This window comes from Epinephelus lanceolatus, chromosome 22 (genome assembly GCF_041903045.1).
Source record: "Epinephelus lanceolatus isolate andai-2023 chromosome 22, ASM4190304v1, whole genome shotgun sequence".
NCBI lineage: Eukaryota > Metazoa > Chordata > Actinopteri > Perciformes > Serranidae > Epinephelus > Epinephelus lanceolatus.
Window position 1 is genome coordinate 4,835,764 of NC_135755.1, and position 23,273 is coordinate 4,859,036.

Sequence of the window (23,273 nt, forward strand, 5' to 3'; positions counted from 1 at the left end):
ACACTGACGTCAAAAGAAAGGGGGCAGCACTACATGGAAAATATGCATGCTTAGTGGTGCCTCGTGTCCAGTGAGAACTGGCTTGACTTGTGAAATACCAACACTTTCGGCGTTGGACAGTGGCGCACCAAGGTTTTACCGCAGCAGGTGATGCATCAGACAGAGGCACTTTTTGATGCGACTACCGTAGTATAAAGTGTGAGACAGTGCACAAAGGGTGGGTGGGAATTAGACTGTGTGCATTTAACAACCAGAAACTGTACAGTTCCTGTGAAAACAGAAGCTTTTTTGAAAAGACACGTTACATGTAACACGTTTAAATTGACAAACTGTCCCTGGGCGTCTAAAACTGAGCTTGGTATCTAGGGTGTTTGACATGTAGGGCCAAGTGTTGATGAGTTGGGAGTGAGAATATGTTGCAAGAACTTCACACTGTTGAGGGAATCAAACCTGTGATCTGAGTGTATGGAATGATAATTTTGTATTGATGATGGCAGGGTGTTTGGATTACATAGAAACATTTTTGGCAGCCTGGCCTGAATTGATCTTCCAGCCTGCAGGACTCAGTAATCTGACAGTAGTCCCACTCTGCCCTCTGCAGTCAGTCACTTTCACTTCTGAGCTGCTAAAGATACCAAAGATAGCACCTACAGTTACTGCTCAGTTTTTATTGCCTCAGTGGACTTGGAGCTACAATTACACGTGTAGGCTGATATTTTATCACTGCAGCTCACCTATCATGTAGCTGATGAAAAGCACAAAGGTCGACTTAAACTCCAGACTGAGAAGTGGACACACATGATTACAGTCGACCAGTGTCAACAGACAAATCATTTTATTTGAGGACTTTGTCCCTGAAGATCTCTGCACACTGAGAGGAGCTGACTCGTTCAGGCACACGACAGGTGAGCTATCAGAACATTACTTTTTATTCTTTAGTTTAATTATTCATCATGTCGGGTCTGCCAACATAAATGGATATATTCTCTTTATCATGGTTATTTTTAATTATTTTAAGTCGTAACTGCACTGCAGTACTGTATTTTAGAGTTAGTGTTAAAATGGGAAGTGAACACCTGCCTCCTGGCTGAAAGTCCAGGGTTTGTTGGATCTATCCACCAACCCTCCGGACCACGCTATAGGGACTTTTTTCTCCTTGTTTTTCTCCTTGTTTTGTGTTGTTTGCTGTATTTCGTGACTGCGGAATGAGAATGGAGTAGTGTCTCTGGGCAGAGAATACTGCTCATTTTAATTAACAATTTTGAAACCTTATTTTACATCCTTTGTGATTTTTAATCATTTAAATTTTGCTGGGTGTCAATGACACATTTTTTCTGTGGTGTGACAAACTCATTACACATACAGTACAGGCCAAAAGTTTGGACACACCTTCTCATTCAATGCGTTTTCTTTATTTTCATGACTATTTACATTGTAGATTCTCACTGAAGGCATCAAAACTATGAATGAACACATGTGGAGTTATGTACTTAACAAAAAAAGGTGAAATAACTGAAAACATGTTTTATATTCTAGTTTCTTCAAAATAGCCACCCTTTGCTCTGATTACTGCTTTGCACACTCTTGGCATTCTCTCCATGAGCTTCAAGAGGTAGTCACCTGAAATGGTTTTCCAACAGTCTTGAAGGAGTTCCCAGAGGTGTTTAGCACTTGTTGGCCCCTTTGCCTTCACTCTGCGGTCCAGCTCACCCCAAACCATCTGGATTGGGTTCAGGTCCGGTGACTGTGGAGGCCAGGTCATCTGCCGCAGCACTCCATCACTCTCCTTCTTGGTCAAATAGCCCTTACACAGCCTGGAGGTGTGTTTGGGGTCATTGTCCTGTTGAAAAATAAATGATCGTCCAACTAAACGCAAACCGGATGGGATGGCATGTCGCTGCAGGATGCTGTGGTAGCCATGCTGGTTCAGTGTGCCTTCAATTTTGAATAAATCCCCAACAGTGTCACCAGCAAAACACCCCCACACCATCACACCTCCTCCTCCATGCTTCACAGTGGGAACCAGGCATGTGGAATCCATCCGTTCACCTTTTCTGCGTCTCACAAAGACACGGCGGTTGGAACCAAAGATCTCAAATTTGGACTCATCAGACCAAAGCACAGATTTCCACTGGTCTAATGTCCATTCCTTGTGTTTCTTGGCCCAAACAAATCTCTTGTGCTTGTTGCCTCTCCTTAGCAGTGGTTTCCTAGCAGCTATTTGACCATGAAGGCCTGATTGGCGCAGTCTCCTCTTAACAGTTGTTCTAGAGATGGGTCTGCTGCTAGAACTCTGTGTGGCATTCATCTGGTCTCTGATCTGAGCTGCTGTTAACTTGCGATTTCTGAGGCTGGTGACTCGGATGAACTTATCCTCAGAAGCAGAGGTGACTCTTGGTCTTCCTTTCCTGGGTCGGTCCTCATGTGTGCCAGTTTGGTTGTAGCGCTTGATGGTTTTTGCGACTCCACTTGGGGACACATTTAAAGTTTCTGCAATTTTCCGGACTGACTGACCTTCATTTCTTAAAGTAATGATGGCCACTCGTTTTTCTTTAGTTAGCTGATTGGTTCTTGCCATAATATGAATTTTAACAGTTGTCCAATAGGGCTGTCGGCTGTGTATTAACCTGACTTCTGCACAACACAACTGATGGTCCCAACCCCATTGATAAAGCAAGAAATTCCACTAATTAACCCTGATAAGGCACACCTGTGAAGTGGAAACCATTTCAGGTGACTACCTCTTGAAGCTCATGGAGAGAATGCCAAGAGTGTGCAAAGCAGTAATCAGAGCAAAGGGTGGCTATTTTGAAGAAACTAGAATATAAAACATGTTTTCAGTTATTTCACCTTTTTTTGTTAAGTACATAACTCCACATGTGTTCATTCATAGTTTTGATGCCTTCAGTGAGAATCTACAATGTAAATAGTCATGAAAATAAAGAAAACGCATTGAATGAGAAGGTGTGTCCAAACTTTTGGCCTGTACTGTATTTATTTTTGTTTTCCCTGGACTTTATAAAATAACATTTTGTTGCTGGTTTACAGAACATCACTTTTCAGAACTCCAGCATGCCTTCAATGAAACATGATCCTGTGACAAGTGAGTACTTTAGTTTACTGTATTTTTCTGTCTCTGCATTGTTGTACCAGCCAAAAATAATTACTGTAGGACAAACATCAGTTAAATGTTTGTTTTACAAGTTTTGATCTCAAACTACCACTAGGAATCACTAAAGTCTAAAAGTTTCACATTCTACACAAAGAGGAAAATATATTTTGATAAATTTTAAACTGATTTAATAAGTGTTGATGCTGCCAGATGACTCTGACATTTCTGCTCTTTGTCACTCTCAGGTGCTGTGTTCTCAGCAGATGATATTCCATCTGAAGATGATCAAACTATTTTAACCTCTGACTGTGCTCCCACTGCTGCAGTTTGTGGCGTGGTTGCACTGGTTGTTTGCAGTTTGATAGTCACTGTCGTCCGGTATAAATGGAGACGTAAGTCACAGCTCCTTGATGGTTACAATATTAACATTTTACTGCAAAACACCATTGTCTGCTGTTTATTTACACTTCCTCTGTGTGTCTCTGTGTTGTTCAATGTCACATCTTTCCTCACAAAAGGGGCCAAAGCTGATTTGCAGAGGAAAATTACATCTCTTCAAAATGAATTACAAAAGAGGGACAGGGAAGAACAGGAGAACATTGCACAGGTGGTTTCCAGCCTACAGGGACTGATAAAGGACCTGGAGGCACAGAGAGATCAAGTCAAAGGAGAACTGAAGAGAGTTGAGGCAGAGAGGGAAGAGAACAAGAGGCAGCTTTGGTTAGTGGAGGCAGAAATAACAGAGAGAGAAAAGCTATTTGACAAACCAGAAGGATTATTGAGAGATAAAGAAAAGCTACTGCAGGATCAGTGGAAACTGGACGAGACAAAGAGGAACATAGAGAGACAGATACTGAACTTAGAGAGAGTGCTGGAGCCAGTGGAGATACAGTTTAGTAGAATGATCAGGAAGAGAGATGTCCAGATATCGATAGATTAGACAAACAGAAGGCAAATTAGAAATTAGAAATCACTTCAAATGCTTTATCCAGCTTATCGTGGAGGAAACAAACAAAAGATTGGATTGTGTTATTAGAGATGTAGAGGAGCTTAAGACCAGCTTAGAATTCACTCAAGATAAGTTGGAAGATATGAGAATGGGACACAAGCAGATGAAAAGAAAGATAAAGTCTTTTGAAAATAACGCCATGAGTTGTAAGCTGGGAGTGTATGAAAGGTTTGCCAAGCTGGACTACAGTGAAAATCAGTACAGGAGAACAAACATTTTAATTGATGGGATTGCTGACGAGAAAGGAGAAACCTGGAGTGACTCAGAGAAGAAGGTTCGACAAATCCTCTCTAGCAACCTGGGACAAGATGGCACAAATATTGATATTGAGCGTGCTCGGAGAATTGGCCTGTACTGGGAGGGGGGTATGCCCAGGAAAAAAGTTGTACAGCTTTTAAAGACAGACAGTGTATCCTTTCCCAAGAAATTAAGGGGCACAAACATCTATATAAATAGAGACTTCTCAGAGGCTGTGCAACGGAGGAGGAAAGAGCTGCTGCCCAACATGAAAGCTGCCAGAGAAAGGGGTGACAAAGCCAGCTTGAAGTTTGACAAGGTGGTTATCAGGCCCAGAGGTGGACAAACACAATCATGAGTTTAAAGCTATTGATGTTTTAGCATTTGATCTTAGAATTTTGCCTCATTTTAATTTTTTCATGCAGTTCTTATTTATTTTATGTGCTCAAATAATAACAGTACATCTTTGCCAAGGAAGGGTTTGGTTTTGGCTCGCTAAATACATGCAGCTTTAGAAACAAGGTTCATGAGATTACCAGAATCTGCTTCTCTGACAATAGTCATGTTTTAGCATTGTCAGAACACACCTGGACGATACTTTTGATGATTTTCAGCTAGCTGATGAAGGATGTAGGATATATAGAAAAGATAGGGACAAATATGGTGGTTGCATTTTATGTTTAGGGCCACATTTCGGCTTTTCTAGGAAAAGATGTGCTCTAAATTTTAACGGCTCATCTTGGGGAGGTAGACTGTACAGCCTAACCCAGCGGGGGAGTGTTATAGCCTAGCAAGACTTCCCTCCATGGGTCTACCTCCTCTGTGATAGTATAGGTATGGTAAAGGAGGTTATTGGGTTGGTGTGGGGAGCAGTGAGACCTGGCATTAGGGGAGTGTCTCTGAGATGCCAGAGATCACTGTCTAGCCTCCTGGAGGTGTCGTGGGACCAACTAGACGAAACACTGGTGAAAGGAGGTTCCCACCTGATGACCCCAAAGACATGTTAATTATCACTGCTCACTGGTCTGTATAGATAAGCCTTGCCATATTAGCTTATCATAGGGCTTAGGAGGTTATTCACTGAGTGCTGATCCTTTCTCTAGAGCACAAACTTCTTCTGTTTATTTGAACTAATGTTTACAACTTGGATAAAATATCTGAAACTCTTGATATGGTGACAGAAGAAAGTAAGGACACCTTCCTTCCTGGGGACCTCAACATTGACTGGTTTTCTTAAAATTGTCCATTATGATGCAATTATTGCTTTGACAGCAGAGGGATATCTTTTGGTGTTCCACAAGGGATTTGTTTGGGACCATTTTTATTTTCAGTTTTTATAAATTATTTGTCAAATGTTGATTGGAAGGCTGATGTTGTAATGTATGCTGATGACACCATTTTGTTCTGTGCATCACCAACGTTAGGAGAGCTGAGTGAGAGTTGCATACCATTACCAGTTGGGTGAAAATGAATACATTAAAACTAAATGCATTGTGTTTGGCAGTAGGAATATTCAAGCTAATGCTACTGCTCTCAGTCTGTCTATAGATGGGATATTAGTTGAGCAGGACACTAAAACTACATTACTGGGTGCTAAATTAGACAACTTATTGTCTTGGTCTTGACCAGATCGATCACATTGTCTCAGTGATGGGAAAGGGTATTGCCATGTCAAGGAAATGTTCTGGTTATGTTCCACCTTCTGTTATGAATGATGTTGTTCAGTCACTAGTTCTGTCACACCCGGAGTACTGCCCAGTCATCTGGTCAAGTGCTGCTCAAAAACACCTTAAAAAGCTTCAAATTGTACAGAACAGGGCAGCCAGATTAGTTATTTATTGTTCTTTCCATGTCAAAGTGTGTGAGATGCATAATCGACTATCTGGGCTCACTGTGGAGGCTAAACTAAAATCTAGTCTTTTGTTATTCATGCATACTGTCATCTTAGAAAATACACCTCAGTTCTTTAGTGATAAACTAGTATATAGTCTAGTCTAGTATAGAAGTCCACAAACAAATTTTATGATGACAACTGTTCTTTATAGAGGCGTCTCAGTTTGGAATTTGCTCCCTACCAGCATTAGATTAGATTAGAAATAGATATTCCTTCAAGACGTCACTAACACTAAAACTGATGAATCTCATGTACGTTTTGTGATGGCAGTTCTGGAACAGTTTTTGTGAATTTTATTTAATTTTATTTTATTTATTTATTCATTTTTACTCGGTGTAGTGAGTGTGTGACAGTTTTGTTTTTCTTCCTCTGTTTTTGTCCTAATTTTGGGTTGATAGTGAATTCCATTGTCTCATTGATATTGTATGGTTTTAAATTGCTGTACTTTTAATGTTGTTTTGTGAGTGGACCCCAGGAAGACTAGCAAAAGAATAAAGAATAATAGGCAACACATTCTCATTCTCAACTTGCCACGTATGACGCGCTAGGTATCCTGGGTGCGTCTGTTGTTGAGGTTTCAGGGCACTGTGTCAATTTAAGCCTTTTACATGCATTGTGGCTTTTCAAAACACAATTCTGTTTTCACAGGAAATGTACAGTTTCTGTTTGTTAGATGCATTTCTTATTTCACTGTCTGACATTAAGCTGAAACTGTGAAAATAATCTCAATTCCCAGAGGGAATGTACTGCCTTAATATGCACATTCAGCACATCCAATGCAACAAAACATTGTTTTCTAGTTGGAGCCGCGCCTCGTTTTCAAACTGTATGGTTTGACTAAAATGAACAATGACAGCAATATAGTCCACGATGAGCAGCGCTAAAATCAACCTGCGTAGTTGTCCCTCCATTGTGACATTAATGACTCAGTGGACTTGGAGCTACAATTACACCTGCAGGTTGATATTTTATGACTGCAGCTCACCTGTCATGCAGCTGATGAAAAGCACAAAGGTCGAGCTAAACTCCAGACTGAGAAGTCGTCCAGAAAAAAGCCTGAAACATTTAGAGTAGTTGGCTGTCAGGAAACAGACTGAGCTGAACATCAACAGTCAGCGTGTACGATTTATTGTTCCATGATAGGACGAAGCACAAAAGCAATCATTCAGTCAACAATGTGAGCACAGTAAATGTTCAGTGAAAACAGACAGAGCTGCAGCAGACAGGAGACATGGTGGACACACCTTTACCTGATTACAGTCGACCAGTGTCAACGGACGAATCATTTTATTCGAGGACTTTGTCCCTGAAGATCTCTGCACACTGAGAGGAGCTGACTCGTTCACGCACACGACAGGTGAGCTATCAGAACATTACTTTTTATTCTTTAGTTTATTCATCATGTCAGGTCTGCCAACATAAATGGATATATTCTCTTTATCATGGTTATTTTTAATTATTTGAGGGGTTTTGTTGCATAAAAAGAAAACAAGATGCATTAAGCTAAGATAAATATTTACTTGTTGAAAACGTGAAGAGACTGGGAACTGCACTGCAGTGCTGTATTTTAGAGTTACAGTGTTAAAATGAGAAATGAACACCTGCCTTCTGGCTGAAAGTCAAGGTTTTCTTGGATCCATTCACCACCCCTCCAAACCACCTTATAGGGACTTTCCTTCTCCTTGTTTTGTGCTGTTAATGGCCGTGTTAAATGATGCCACCCAGCTGCAAAATGTGGCTTTTGGGGTCACGTGTCTGACGCTGAAATCCCTGACAGAATGGCTGTATTTCGTGACTGCGGAATGAGAATGGGGTAGTGTCTCAGCAGAGAATACTGCATTTTCATGATTTTGAAACCTTATTTTACATCCTTGGCATTTTTTTTAATCATTAACCATTTTTTAATCAAAATTTTCTGTGGTGTGACAAACTCATTACACATATTTATTTTTGTTTTCCCCTGGACTTTATACAATAACATTTTGTTGCTGGTTTACAGAACATCACTCACAACTCCAGCATGCCTTCAATGAAACATGATCCTGTGACAAGTGAGTACTTTAGTTTACTGTATTTTTCTGTCTCTGCATTGTTGTACCAGCCAAAATAATAAAGACGAACATTAGTTAAATGTTTGTTTTACAAGTTTTGATCTCAAACTACCACTAGGAATCACTAAAAGGGCCAGTGTGTAAAAATGGTGAGTAACAGTGACATCAGCGGTCAAAATCAAGATTGCAGGGCTCACTCGCGCTCACTTGCTCAACCCTCCCGTCGGGTAAGTGATGGTGGCCTTTTTCAGGTTTTCAGGAGTAGGCCTATCTAGCGACGAGGTGAATATTTATTTAGGAATCTAAACCATGTTACGATATTGTAGCGACCCTGCAGTGAATGTTCTGTGAGTTAATGGCATGTTTGGGATTGAATGAGTATAGGTAGGGGGGCGGGGTGCGAGTGTGACGGAGATGAGAGCTGTGAGAGCGGGTGCTGGTGTGTGTATGAACGAGCTGGAGGAGAGAGTAGGAGTGCACAGTTGGAGTTACAGCTAAGTTCTTGTTTGTTGGTTGTTTTGGCGTGGTTACGGCCAACAGTAACCTGTACTGTTCAGTAATAAACGGTGGTTTGCAGAATAACTGTGTCATCCTTTCCACACGTCCTGGGGGGCGCTACAATATGTTATAGCTTACCAGTGAGATGTAGGTTATCTGTGATATATAACGTTATGTTAGGAGTGTTTTATTTCTAATTGTTTTGGTAACACGAGCAAACATTAGCACAGTTATGCTAAAATAACACGTTTTATGTGATAGTCACGGCACAGTGCAGCAAATACAGGTTGGTACGATTATAATATATGCGTCTCCAGAGTGTTCTTCCACAGGACACAGGGAGATGAGGAAGAGGGAGAGGGAGAGGAGGAAGACCAGGGAGAGGAAGGGGGCGAGGGGGTAGAGGCGGTGCAGGAACCCTTACCTAACCCTTACCTGTCCAGCAGAAAACATGCCACTTCAGCGTCGAATTGAAGCCCTTTGTCCTTCATGAACCCCCTCCATCGCTGAAAAACATCACCGATGTTTATTCTCTGCCGCCTCTTGTCCCATTTTCTTTGCCCCTCTTTGCGTCTTCTTTTCCTCACAGATGATGGTTCGGGTTCATTCTCTCCTGTTGCATGGTAAGTGTGGTCCATTCGCAAACTTTATAACTAAAAAAACTTTTCACTACTCTCTATCTACGAACTACTAACACTCTCTGCTGTTTCCTCCTCCTTCTTCCTTCCTTCCGCTGTCTTCGTTGGTTCATTTATACACGCGGCGCAAGATGGCGATCTCTCTAAAGCAAGGCCCTTGCTATATATATATATATATACAGTACAGGCCAAAAGTTTGGACACACCTTCTCATTCAAATGTTTCTTTATTTTCATGACTATTTACATTGTAGATTCTCACTGAAGGCATCAAAACTATGAATGAACACATGTGGAGTTATGTACTTAACAAAAAAAGGTGAAATAACTGAAAACATGTTTTATATTCTAGTTTCTTCAAAATAGCCACCCTTTGCTCTGATTACTGCTTTGCACACTCTTGGCATTCTCTCCATGAGCTTCAAGAGGTAGTCACCTGAAATGGTTTCCACTTCACAGGTGTGCCTTATCAGGGTTAATTAGTGGAATTTCTTGCTTTATCAATGGGGTTGGGACCATCAGTTGTGTTGTGCAGAAGTCAGGTTAATACACAGCCGACAGCCCTATTGGACAACTGTTAAAATTCATATTATGGCAAGAACCAATCAGCTAACTAAAGAAAAACGAGTGGCCATCATTACTTTAAGAAATGAAGGTCAGTCAGTCCGGAAAATTGCAAAAACTTTAAATGTGTCCCCAAGTGGAGTCGCAAAAACCATCAAGCGCTACAACGAAACTGGCACACATGAGGACCGACCCAGGAAAGGAAGACCAAGAGTCACCTCTGCTTCTGAGGATAAGTTCATCCGAGTCACCAGCCTCAGAAATCGCAAGTTAACAGCAGCTCAGATCAGAGACCAGATGAATGCCACACAGAGTTCTAGCAGCAGACCCATCTCTAGAACAACTGTTAAGAGGAGACTGCGCCAATCAGGCCTTCATGGTCAAATAGCTGCTAGGAAACCACTGCTAAGGAGAGGCAACAAGCAGAAGAGATTTGTTTGGGCCAAGAAACACAAGGAATGGACATTAGACCAGTGGAAATCTGTGCTTTGGTCTGATGAGTCCAAATTTGAAATCTTTGGTTCCAACCGCCGTGTCTTTGTGAGACGCAGAAAAGGTGAACGGATGGATTCCACATGCCTGGTTCCCACTGTGAAGCATGGAGGAGGAGGTGTGATGGTGTGGGGGTGTTTTGCTGGTGACACTGTTGGGGATTTATTCAAAATTGAAGGCACACTGAACCAGCATGGCTACCACAGCATCCTGCAGCGACATGCCATCCCATCCGGTTTGTGTTTAGTTGGACGATCATTTATTTTTCAACAGGACAATGACCCCAAACACACCTCCAGGCAGTGTAAGGGCTATTTGACCAAGAAGGAGAGTGATGGAGTGCTGCGGCAGATGACCTGGCCTCCACAGTCACCGGACCTGAACCCAATCGAGATGGTTTGGGGTGAGCTGGACCGCAGAGTGAAGGCAAAGGGGCCAACAAGTGCTAAACACCTCTGGGAACTCCTTCAAGACTGTTGGAAAACCATTTCAGGTGACTACCTCTTGAAGCTCATGGAGAGAATGCCAAGAGTGTGCAAAGCAGTAATCAGAGCAAAGGGTGGCTATTTTGAAGAAACTAGAATATAAAACATGTTTTCAGTTAGTTCACCTTTTTTTGTTAAGTACATAACTCCACATGTGTTCATTCATAGTTTTGATGCCTTCAGTGAGAATCTACAATGTAAATAGTCATGAAAATAAAGAAAATGCATTGAATGAGAAGGTGTGTCCAAACTTTTGGCCTGTACTGTATATATATATATAAAAGCATAATTATAAGGCTACGAAAACCAAACAAATTTTATTTTATAGCGATTATACACTTATATAAACATATTAATGGGTAGAATATTCAGATTCAGATTTGACAATAAACCATGCCAAAAATTACACACTGGCCCTTAAAGTCTAAAAGTTTCACATTCTACACAAAGAGGAAAAAATATTTTAGTAGATTTTAAACTGATTTAATAAGTGTTGATGCTGCCAGATGACTCTGACATTTCAGCTCTTTGTCACTCTCAGGTGCTGTGTACTTAGCACGTGATATTCCAGCCAAATTGGTTCAAACCATTTTAACCTCTGACAGTGTTCCCATGGCTGTGGTTCGTCGCGTCATTGGACTGGGCGTTGGTGGTTTGATAGCCGCTGTCGTCTGGTATAAATGGAGACGTAAGTCACAGCTCCTTGATGGTTACAATATTAACATTTTACTGCAAAACACCATTGTCTGCTGTTTATTTACACTTCCTCTGTGTGTCTCTGTGTTGTTCAATGTCACATCTTTTCCTCACAAAAGGTGCCAAAGCTGATTTGCAGAGGAAAATTACATCTCTTCAAAATGAATTAAGGATGAAGACTGAAGAACAGGAGAACATTGCACAGGTGATGTCCAGCCTACAGGGACTGATAAGGGACCTGGAGGCACAGAGAGAAGTCAAAGGAGAACTGAAGAGAGTTGAGGCAGAGAGGGAAGAGAACAAGAGGCAGCTTCAGGCAGTGGAGGCAGAAATAACAGAGAGAGTATCAGTATAATTTATTACGAGTACAATTTATTGTAATAATTATTATAATTATTAGGGACCTCTGCCTTCAGCCGATGCCTGATGCCAAAATCACTGACCAAGCAGCGATATTTCAGGACTCAAGTATTAGAATGGGTTGCACTAGATTCAGCTGAATGACCATAACGACTACAATTATGATGAATATAATAAGTCAACAACAATTTTGGTGTTTTACAATCACTAACATCCCTTTACCCAACCTCTAATACATTTTAATACATTTTCAAAACTCTGAACACACTCAGCATAACATGTCTGTGTTGTGGACCAGATCGTTAGCAGAAATCATGCCGTTGTCACAGAATATGCAGTCAGTTAACATGTTTCTAAAATGCTTACATTTTCTTTACATTGAAGCTCACCCAATACCAAAACTGTCTTGTATTATTTACGAATGTTTGCACAGGGAATGCTAGAAATTAAAACCTAATGTTCAAACCCTTAAACTAGTACAAAGCTTCTACTTCTGTAACAGCAGCAGCTCAAAACATTGAAACAACTGAAGATCTTTCTTGATCAACTCATTTCATTGAAACACTGATGAATTTAAAAGTTGTGAAAAACAAACCAACCACAGCTGATTCTAATCTCAACCAGAGACATTTTTGGTTTTTTGGTTGTTTGTTTTCTTTCGGGGCCTTTTCTACTAAAACTGACACATTTTTCTGTGATGTGACAAACTCATTACACATATTTATTTTTGTTTTCCCCTGGACTCTGAAAAATAACATTTTGTTGCAACATTACTTTTCAGAACTCCGGCATGCCTTCAATGAAACATGATCCTGTGACAAGTGAGTACTTCAGAATACTATATTTTTCTGTCTCTGCTTTGTTGTACCAGCCAAAATAATTAGGACAAACATCAGTTTTGATCTCAAACTTCCACTAGGAATAATTAAAGTCTAAAAGTTGCACATCCTACACAAAGAGGAAAAATATTCTGATACATTTTAAACTGACTAAATAAGTGTTGATGCTGCCAGATGACTCTGACATTTCAGCTCTTTGTCACTCTCAGGTGCCGCGTACTTAGCAGATGATATTCCAGCTAAAATGGGTCAAAGCATTTCAACCTCTGACTGTGCTCTCACGGCTGCAATTTGTGGTGTGGTTGGACGGGGTTTTGATGTGATAACAGTTGTCGTCTGGTATAAATGTAGATGTAAGTCACAGCTCCTTGATGGTTACAATATTAACATTTTTGACAGATGCTGCCAGATGAGTCTGACATCTCTGCTCTTTGTCACTCTCAGGTGCTGCGACCTCAGCAGATGATATTCCAGCTAAAATGCGTCAAAACATTTTTACTTCTGACTGTGTTCCCATGGCTGTGGTTTGTGGCGTCACTGGACTGGGTGTTGGTGGTTTGACAGCCGCTGTCATCTGGTATAAATGGAGACGTAAGTCACAGCTCCTTGATGGTTACAATATTAACATTTTACTGCAAAACGCCATTGTCTGCTGTTTATTTGCACTCCCTCTGTGTGTCTCTGTGTTGTTCAATGTCACATCTTTTCCTCACAAAAGGGGCCAAAGCTGATTTACGGAGGAAAACATCACATGAAAGTGAGACACAAAGGATGAAGATAGAAGAACAGAAGAACAGTGCACAGGTGGTTTCCAGCCTACAGGGACTGATAAGGGACCTGGAGGCAAAGAGAGATCAAGTCAAAGAAGAACAGAAGAACATTGCACAGGTGGTTTCCAGCCTACAGGAACAAATAAGGGACCTGGAGGCAAAGAGAGATCAAGTCAAAGAAGAACAGAAGAACAGTGTACAGGTGGTTTCCAGCCTACAGGAACAAATAAGGGACCTGGAGGCACAGAGAGATCAAGCCAAAGAAGAACAGGAGAACATTGCACAGGTGATGTCCAGCCTACAGGGACTGGTAAGGGACCTGGAGGCACAGAAACATCAAGTCAAAGAAGAACTTCAGAGAGTTGAGGCAGAGAGGGAAGAGAACAAAAGGCAGCTTCAGTCAGTGGAGGCAGAAATAACAGAGAGAGAAAAACTATTTGACAAACCAGAGGGATTATTGAGAGAAAAAGAAAAGCTACTGCAGGATCAGTGGAAACTGGATGAGACAAAGAGGAACTTGGAGAGACAGATACTGAACATAGAGAAAGTGCTGGAGCCAGTGGAGATACAGGTCAGTAGAATGAACAGAAAGAGAGATGTCTAGGTATCGACAGATTAGCCAAACAGAAGTCAAATTACTGTAGAAATCACCAAAAGTACAGATACAGCTCACAAACATTTTATTGGTGCACCAGGAACCAGCAAGAAAATGAAATGTCAAACTCCAGATGAATATATTCATGCCTGCTGGTATGGTTGAAAAATTAGATGTAAAGTGAAATTTTACGAAAAAAGGAAAGGTGTGAAATTGGGATTTATTATCATTAGGCAACACATTCTCATTCCCAACTTCTCAGATATTGCTGTTTGGTCAGTGGACTATGATGAGCTAGGTATCCTGGGTGTGTCTGTTGTTGAAGTGTCAGTGTGTCAATTTACGCCTTGTTACATGCATTGTGTCTTTTCAAAATACACTTTTGTTTTCACAGGGATTGTACAGTTTCTTGTTAGATGCATACAGTTTTTTTTTTTTAATTTATGTTTATTTTGTAGTGCAACAAAAGCATGTGGGTAAGTTTAGAAAAAAAAACCATCCTCCATCTCTCTTACCCACTCTATAGGGACTTTCCAGCCTCTTAAATTAGGTTGTAATGTCAAATGTCAGTTGAAGCAGCCAGAGCTAGTCAGTGGATTTGGATGAGAAAGAATAATGTCAGTTGGGGGGCAGCGGGGTGAACTACTAAGCAGGGTACATAACTCCTTGAGATCAGGTGGAGAGATCCACTTCCTCTCAGGAGAAAACCCAGGAAGAGGAAGGTTATTTAAGTGTGGGAGTGGCCTATTTGAATCCCTTTTGTTTGAGGCCATGCTGCAAGGGGAGTGTGTTTGCTGATCCTGTGAGTTTATTTATCTCCTTTAACTTTAGCTTATATTGGAGTTATGCTATGTAGCGTGTGAAACAGAGTATGGTGAATGTGCTAGGGAAGGTAGTATCAGCACTGTCTCTACCTGGAGCTCGCATGTACGGAGCCTGGGTTTGTTGAAGGTGGCAGTGCTGTTTGGGCTGAGACAGCCATGTGTAAGTAAGGTAAAGGAGGTTATTGGGTTGGTGTGGGGAGCAGTGAGACCTGGCATTAGGGGAGTGTCTCTGGGACGCCAGAGATCACTGTCTAGCCTCCTGGAGGTGTCGTGGGACCAACTAGACGAAACACTGGTGAAAGGAGGTTCCCACCTGATGACCCCAAAGACATGCTAGTTATCACTGCTCACTGGTTTGTATAGTTAAGCCTTGCCATAATAGCTTATAGGGCTTAGGAGGTTATTCACTGAGTGCTGATCCTTTTCTAGAGCACAAACTTCTTGGGCTCTAGTTTCCCGGCGCAGCGCAGGGTGGCGAACCCCGTGCAGAGCTAGTTTCGAGCAGCACAACCCAAGGCGCGCTCAGTTTGGTAGATTGGCAGACCAAGGTGTGCTGAGATGGGTGTGGCGGTGCAGCAGGGGGAGGTGTCGACAGATCTAGCTTGGCACAGTGACAGTTTCGTGCCAAAAGGCTTCGCCGAAGGTGCGCTAAAAGCTCGCCAGCTGAAACCACGTCTACTGTCAGCGCAGGGGGAGCGCAGCCGGTGTAAGCCGAAGTTTGGCTGACCGGCGGACAGTGCGCACACGTCACCAAAACCTCACAGGCAGGTCTCCAGAATGTCAGGCACATTAACGATGCAATAAATACCCAGAAAACCACTATTCAATGCAACTATCTGCAATCAGCACATAAATGTATCTCTATATCGACTGTCCCGTCACATCTGATGTCAGATCAAAGGGGATTGGCACCGTTTGGCACGTTTGGCACGTGTAATGGAAACCGAACCTGATTTAATAAACACAGCCTGCAAACTAATGAGTTCACATCCCTCTCAGCCAACCACAAACAGCCACAGCATCAGATAGGGAGTATATATTCAGCATCTGTCATCTTAGAAAAGTCAAAAGAAAAGAAACAGAGCGAGACTGTGAGAGAGAAAGAGAGAGCACGCACGAGAGAAACACATCATTGATTTACAGTTGTGGTGACCTCCTCCCAGGCTACCTTTGCATCATCAGCCCGTGGAGGTCCGCTCGCAGTTCCGTATATTTGGACACTGTGAGCTTGGACCTCCCGGACCAAAACATCAGTTTCCTCCTGGGAGAAGTTTGGCCGTCTGACGCTGCTGCTCTCTTCTGCCATGGCGAATTGAGTAAAGTCTCATTACGCCTTTGCGCAGCGCATTTAAGGGCGAGGAGAGGGGCTCATTTGATTGGTGTGATGTGTGTAAAACCCACTCCACGCCTTCTCTCCTCCCTCTTTCCGACTTGCACCAGTAGGAGGGACGGAGGTGGGATAGAGGAGTAGCTGCGCCAGGGCACATGGTGTGCCAAACTTACAAAATCCGCCTGGCCACACCCAGTTGGCGAAGCGCAGGTGCACTGCGCCTCCGCCGCACCCGGTCTGCGAAACTAGAGCCCCTTGTGTTTATTTGAACTGAATGTAAACTGGAAATATTTCAAAACTGACACCACCTGGCGGCGAATCATACCACTGTGAAAGAATGAGTCTCTTCATAGGTGCATGATGCCAAAATCACTGACCAAGCAGCGATATTTGAAGACTCAAGAATTAGAATGGGTTGCACTAGATTCAGCTGAATGACCATAACAACTACATTTATGATGGATATAATAAAATCAACAACATATACAATCACTAACATCCCTTTATCCAACCTGTAGTTACATTTTCAAAACTCTGAACACACTCAGCATAACATGTCTGTGTTGTGGACCAGATCGTTAGCAAAAATCATGCCGTTGTCACAGAATATGCAGTCAGTTAACATGTTTCTAAAATGCTTACATTTTCTTTACATTCAAGCTCACCCAATACCAAAACTGTCTTGTATTATTTACGAATGTTTGCACAGGGAATGCTAGAAATTAAAACCTAATGTTCAAACCCTTAAATTAGTACAAAGCTTCTACTTCTGTAACAGCAGCAGCTCAAAACATTGAAACAACTGAAGATCTTTCTTGATCAACTCATTTCATTGAAACATTGATGAATTTAAAAGTTGTGAAAAATAAACCAACCACAGCTGATTCTAATCTCAACCAGAGACTTAAGTGCATTTTTGTTTTTTTGTGTGTTTGTTTCTTTGCTGTTCCTTTCGGGGCCTTTTCGACTATATTTGTGTGTTTTATTGTTACACATTTCTTACCAAAGTTGATTAATGTTGGATTTTATTTTGTTTATCACTGCCAACAATATTATGTTGCTTTAAAATAAATAAACTATTTGGTGAAGTACAATTTGTTTTGCTGCTGCATATTCTATAAAGTAAAGGTGATTCATTCACCTTAAGACACACCTCTGAATAATTGGATGACCCTTGCTGTATAAAGTGCGAAGATGGAAATTAATGAGCAAAAAGCAGTTTTGAGCAAAATACAGAAAAAAAAGAAATTAACATTAATTGTATGACGTAGGTGTGTTATTGTGTTCAGAGTTTAAAGGAAGTATCTTAAACATCTGTAAGCAATTGTAAAAATCTAATTGGTTCCGTGGATGTAAAATTGTGTGTGAAGATTTGTATAAATGTTTGTATGAAATGCCAAATACATGATCTGAGCTGCTGTGTGATTTGTGTGTGTAATGTCACAATTTGATTCTCTTCAGAATTTGCTATTTTTGAGGACGTTTTGAAACTAAATTAAATTTTACTTAATCTCGTTTTGTGGAAGTTTTTGCTTTTTCCCACTTGAAACTTGATTCTACTGTAAACAACATGAATCTTTACTGGTCACCTTGAACATTCACTGTTCTTTGTTAAGGAGGAATCTGCCAACTCTTAAAGCTACAAAAAATAAAGTTCATAGCCCTGTCATAGCTCAGTCAGCACGGCCCCAGTCTGGAGAGGACACAGAAGATAAGATGTTGTACTGCTGTGGAGGGGTCGGTAACACCAAGCCACCTAAAAAAAGTCCCATCTAAAGTCCTATCTTATAGAAAGTGTTGTCACAGCTTTAGCTTTTACAATCGGACAGCTTTAGATCAAAGGCACCAGACTCCACTGATAAAAACAGTAATCTTAGCACGCTGAACACAGGAGCTGTTGGTTTACTGCTGCTTCAATCAGTTAGTTTATGTTAACGTGTGACTATGGTGAATCCAAACCAACCCATGCACTATGAATGTCAAAGTCACACAATAACACAAACAAGATAGCCAATGGAGACAGCAGTAGACCAACAGCTCCTGTGTTCAGGAATTTTTAATAACTGTTTTTCTCAGTGGAGTCTGGCTTTGAAGAGAACGACATCACAGCTTCACTTTCTTGGTTGAAGTCACTTGAAATGCACTTTCGGCACATCTGAAGCATCAAAACATTGTTTTCTAGTTGGAGCTGCGCCTCATTTTAAAACTGTATGGTTTGCATAACACGATGACAAGCGCTAAAATCAACCTGCGCAGTTGTCCCTCCGTTGTGACATTAATGACTCAGTGGACTTGGAGCTACAATTACACCTGCAGGTTGATATTTTATGACTGCAGTTCACCTGTCATGCAGCTGATGAAAAGCACAAAGGTCGAGCTAAACTCCAGACTGAGAAGTCGTCCAGAAAACATTTAGAAATAGTTGGCTGTCAGGAAACAGACTGAGCTGAACATCAACAGTCAGCGTGTACGATTTATTGTCCCATGATAGGACAAAGCACAAAAGCAATCATTCAGTCAACAATGTGAGCACAGTAAATGTTCAGTGAAAACAGACAGAGCTGCAGCAGACAGGAGACATGGTGGACACACCTTTACCTGATTACAGTCGACCAGTGTCAACGGACGAATCATTTTATTCGAGGACTTTGTCCCTGAAGATCTCTGCACACTGAGAGGAGCTGACTCGTTCACGCACACGACAGGTGAGCTATCAGAACATTACTTTTTTTCTTTAGTTTAATTATTCATCATGTCGGGTCTGCCAACATAAATGGATATATTCTCTTTATCATGGTTATTTTTAATCATTTTAAGTGCATGAAAAAATACAAGGTGCATTGAGGTAGAATAAAGATCTTACAGTAAAGATTTGACTTTATTTCATTATTGATTAATTATCAGACTATATCATGGTGATAACTGTTATTATTTTGCTTTGCTTCTCCACATGGTCTCTTCTTTAAAGTGTTTACTGCTGGTTTAAAGAATATCATTCTCAGAGGTCCAGTGTGCCTCCACTGCCACGTGATCTTGTGAACAGTGAGTATTTAAGTTGAATATTCTCTGTCTGTCTCTGCATTGTAAAACAAATTCAAACACACATCAGTGAAAGCTTTGGCTGGGGTCCAATAGACAAAACAGTCTCCTTTCCTGTACACTTTCATTGACCTTGATGGAAACCATCAAGAAAGAGGTAAAGGATAATTCATAAGGACTTAGGGCAACCGTGGTGCTTCGAGAATGCAACTGAACTTACACTGCACCTGCTGTAATGTTCTGTAGCTGGACGACTGCACCTTGTTATTGTATTGCTTTTTTTTAATACACCAAATTGTTTTTTTTTCCACTTAAAATCTGATGATTTTGTCACTTGTCAGTTTTGGTTTGCATCTTCTTGAAGAACTTTGTGACGTCGATCTTGAAAAGTTTGTTGTTATATTTATTGTTGTTGTTATCCTCGATACTTCGCTCTGTGCATTCTTACCAATGCATTCCAATCCCAACTCGTCAAATATCGCCACTTTATCAGTGGACTTTGCGCCCACATACTGTATGACGGGCTAGGTATCCTCCTGCACCCGTTGTTGCAACACGTTCTCATTCCGACCTCTTCACATAACGACGCTTGGTCAGTGACTTTGCCCATTTGTCCGTTTTCAAGATACACTTACGTTTTCACAGGACATGTGCCATTTGCACACAGTCTCGTCCAAATTAATCGCACTGTGCTGGTACTGCGAATTGACGTTTTTTTCCCCCCTTCTACAACAAATACACATGGTTATGTTTTGCAAAGACAGCTACGTGGTTGGGTGTTAGGCAGCAAAAGCATGTGGCTGGATCTTGGAAAAAAAGAACAGGGTCTGGGCATTTTAATGTTACGGGAAGCGAACACCTTGATCCAACAACCCCTGAAAGTCGGTGGTTCCTGACAGCCTTCCACCATCCCTTCCGCTCGCCCTACTCGGAGTTTCACTGCCTGAACTTTCATTGTTGTCCCACCACATTCGCCCCTATTGCCGAGGAAACCGTTAAACAGTAACAGCCACCGGCCATGTATCATTCTGACCTGAAGGGTCGGCTTTTTCTTCTGTGTCTGACACCGGAAGTTACTGACCAAGTGCAGGAATTCAACGACTTCCGAGTGAGACCGGGTTGGTTGTTGACGTTGCTGTTCCATGCATTGTGTCTTTTCAAAGTACACTTCTGTTTTAATTTTACAGTGTTCATTAGATGCACACAGTCTTTTTCAAAGTAAATGTACGTTAACAAAACATCTTACTCACATTTAATTTCTTGTGCAACAAAAGCAAGTGGTTGGAATTAGGGAAAAAAAAACAAAAAAACATCATGGTTTGGAACTCCATTCACACGTTAAGTGAACAGCAGGCTCCGCCATATGCCACCGCTCCCACCTGCCCCATCAGGACTTTCCCACTCCTATGTTGTCGTTAGCTGCAGCTTTTCAAACTGATACCCTCCATGGGCCTAATAAACTGACGCTGCTTGGTGGGTTATCATACCGCTGCAAAAGGTGTCTTTTTGCTTATTTGTCTGATGTGGAAATCAGTGACAAAGTGGCGACGAGTTGGGAGTGAGAATGGGCTGTTTAAATAATTTAATTTAAAAAATATTAGCTTAAGGTATTATTATATATCAAGTTAGTCATTAGTTGTCACATTAAGAACAGTTGCTCACACTCACCCTCCTGTTCACTCATATTAATTGCTATGAATCCCAATATAAGTGTATGACAATAATTGTTAATTTAAGCAAGATAGGCAACATGTGTTGGGCCTACAACTCTACTTCTGTACTTATAATTATTCTCAAGTTTCAAGCATGTTGATTAAAAAAAAAAGCACTGTAAACTGATTTAATAAGTGTTGATGCTGCCAGATGAGTTTGACATTTCAGCTCTTTGTCACTCTCAGGTGCTGCGTCCTCAGCTGATGATATTCCAGCTAAAATGGGTCAAACCATTTTTACTTATGACTGTGTTCCCATGGCTGCAGTTTGTGCTGGCGGTGTACTGGTTGTTTGCTGTGTGATAGCTGCTGTCGTCTGGTATAAATGTATACGTAAGTCACAGCTCCTTGATGGTTACAATATTAACATTTTACTGCAAAACACCAACACAGTGTTTCTCCTGATTGTATTAATGGAATTTTATTAGGTTTACCGAAATATTATTTGCTGTTTAATAACAGTTTGTTTTTTTGTTTTTTTTGGTGTTTCTGTGTTTTACATCTTTTCATCATAAAAGGTGCCAAACCTGATTCATGGAGGAAAACATCACATGAAAGTGAAGTACAAAGGATGAAGACCGAAGAACAGGAGAACATTGCACAGGTGGTTTCCAGCCTACAAGAACTGATAAAGGACCTGGAGGCACAGAAACATCAAGTCAAGGGAGAACTGGAGGAGGTGGAGGCAGACAGAGAAGAGAACGAGAGGCAGCTTCAGGCAGTGGAGGCAGAAATAACAGAGAGAGAAAAGGTATTTGACAAACCAGAGAGGTTATTGAGAGATAAAGAAAATCTACTGCAGGCTCAGTGGAAACTGGACGAGACAAAGAGGAACATAGAGAGACGGATACTGAACATAGAGAAAGTGCTGGAGCCAGTGGAGATACAGGTCAGTAGATTGAACAGGAGGAGAGATGTCTAGGTATGGATAGATTAGCCAAACACAAGGCAAATTAGAAATCACCAAAAGGTGAACAGATACAGCTCACAAACATTTTATTGATGCACCAGGAAACTGGCTTCAGTGTCAATATTCAGATGAGTTAAGTCATGCTTACTGGGATGGTTGAAAAAATTTGATGTAAAGTGAAATTTTAGAAAAGAGGGTTATCACTAAGTGCAACTGAATTACATTTTTTTTTTTTTTTTTACAATCATTAACTATAAACTCTAAACAACATTACAATAACAGCTGTCTGTTGTGGACCATACCATTAACAAAATTCACATTGTTTCCACAGAATATGCAGCCAATGATTTGCAGTTTCTAAACTGCTGAAGTTCAGGTCAAGTCCTTTTATTGTCATTGTAAACAAATACAATGGAATTCAACACACAGAATAAAACAGAACCCATTTAAAAGTAATAAATAAATGGGAAAGGAGGGGATAGTTTTCTTTACATTCAAGCTTATCCAAAACCAAATTTATGGATCTTTCTCGTCTTATTTAAAGTTAGTATAACAAACAACTGATAATTCTTCTTGACTGAATAATATCATAAGAATATCCGAGAAATGTATAAATTGTGTAAAGTAGACAATTCTGATTCCAATCTGTACTGCCTTTTCTACTATATTTGTGTATTACTGCAGCAATTTGACCAGTGTTTTTTTTTTTTTTGTTTGTTTGTTTTCACTCAATGCAAAAAACATTTTTTTTCATGCAGGTACAACTAACACATGACAAGTAATGCAGCTTTTGTATAATGCCATCAGATGTTTGTATTTTGATAGTCATTATTGATAACATGTTCGTCTTGGACAGAAAACAGCTAAAAAATTGAACTAACTGTGTGATGTCAGTGTGTTGCTGTGTTAAGAGTTTAGAAAAAGTATCTTGTTACTAACTGTAAAATAACAATACTAATTGAGTGTATGTAAAAATGCATTTAGGGATAAGATTTGCACATTTGCATGGTGATACAAAATGTTAAAGTCATGATCTGAGCTGCTGTGTGATTTGCATTTGTAATGTCACAGTTCAGAATTTGCTATTTTCTCTGATTGTGAGAATCAAATAAAATTTGATTTTAACATGTTTTGTGGAAGATTTTCTTTTTTCCAACGTGAGATTGCAGAAGAAAACAATGACAGAAGACATAAAGACAAGTGTACACATCACCAGATA

At 40.8% G+C, this 23,273-nt stretch overlaps 2 protein-coding genes and 1 long non-coding RNA gene across 4 annotated transcripts in view; all 3 read left to right on the plus strand.

Annotated features, from left to right (window-relative positions):
- Positions 1–23,273, plus strand: part of LOC117246012 (uncharacterized) — a 54,226-nt gene that overhangs the window by 13,890 nt on the left and 17,063 nt on the right. The window lies entirely within an intron of this gene.
- LOC117245895 (uncharacterized) lies at positions 85–17,908 on the plus strand. 2 transcript variants are annotated; one of them, XM_033609499.2, is made up of 11 exons: positions 85–905; positions 3,049–3,103; positions 3,358–3,504; positions 3,631–7,609; positions 8,252–8,303; positions 11,521–11,667; positions 11,795–11,880; positions 12,817–12,856; positions 13,084–13,227; positions 13,319–13,465; positions 13,593–17,908. In XM_033609499.2, the coding sequence occupies exons 5-11, from the start codon at positions 8,273–8,275 to the stop codon at positions 14,246–14,248; spliced, it is 1,251 nt and encodes a 416-aa protein (XP_033465390.2). In that variant the 5' UTR covers positions 85–905; positions 3,049–3,103; positions 3,358–3,504; positions 3,631–7,609; positions 8,252–8,272; the 3' UTR covers positions 14,249–17,908. The 2 variants fall into 2 exon arrangements, with proteins under 2 accessions (XP_033465390.2, XP_078020047.1); XM_078163921.1 differs by lacking the exons at positions 3,049–3,103; positions 3,358–3,504; positions 3,631–7,609.
- LOC117246008 (uncharacterized) lies at positions 18,778–23,183 on the plus strand. Its single transcript, XR_004500655.2, has 4 exons — positions 18,778–19,098; positions 19,362–19,435; positions 21,331–21,477; positions 21,663–23,183. It is a non-coding gene; the product is annotated as an uncharacterized LOC117246008 (long non-coding RNA).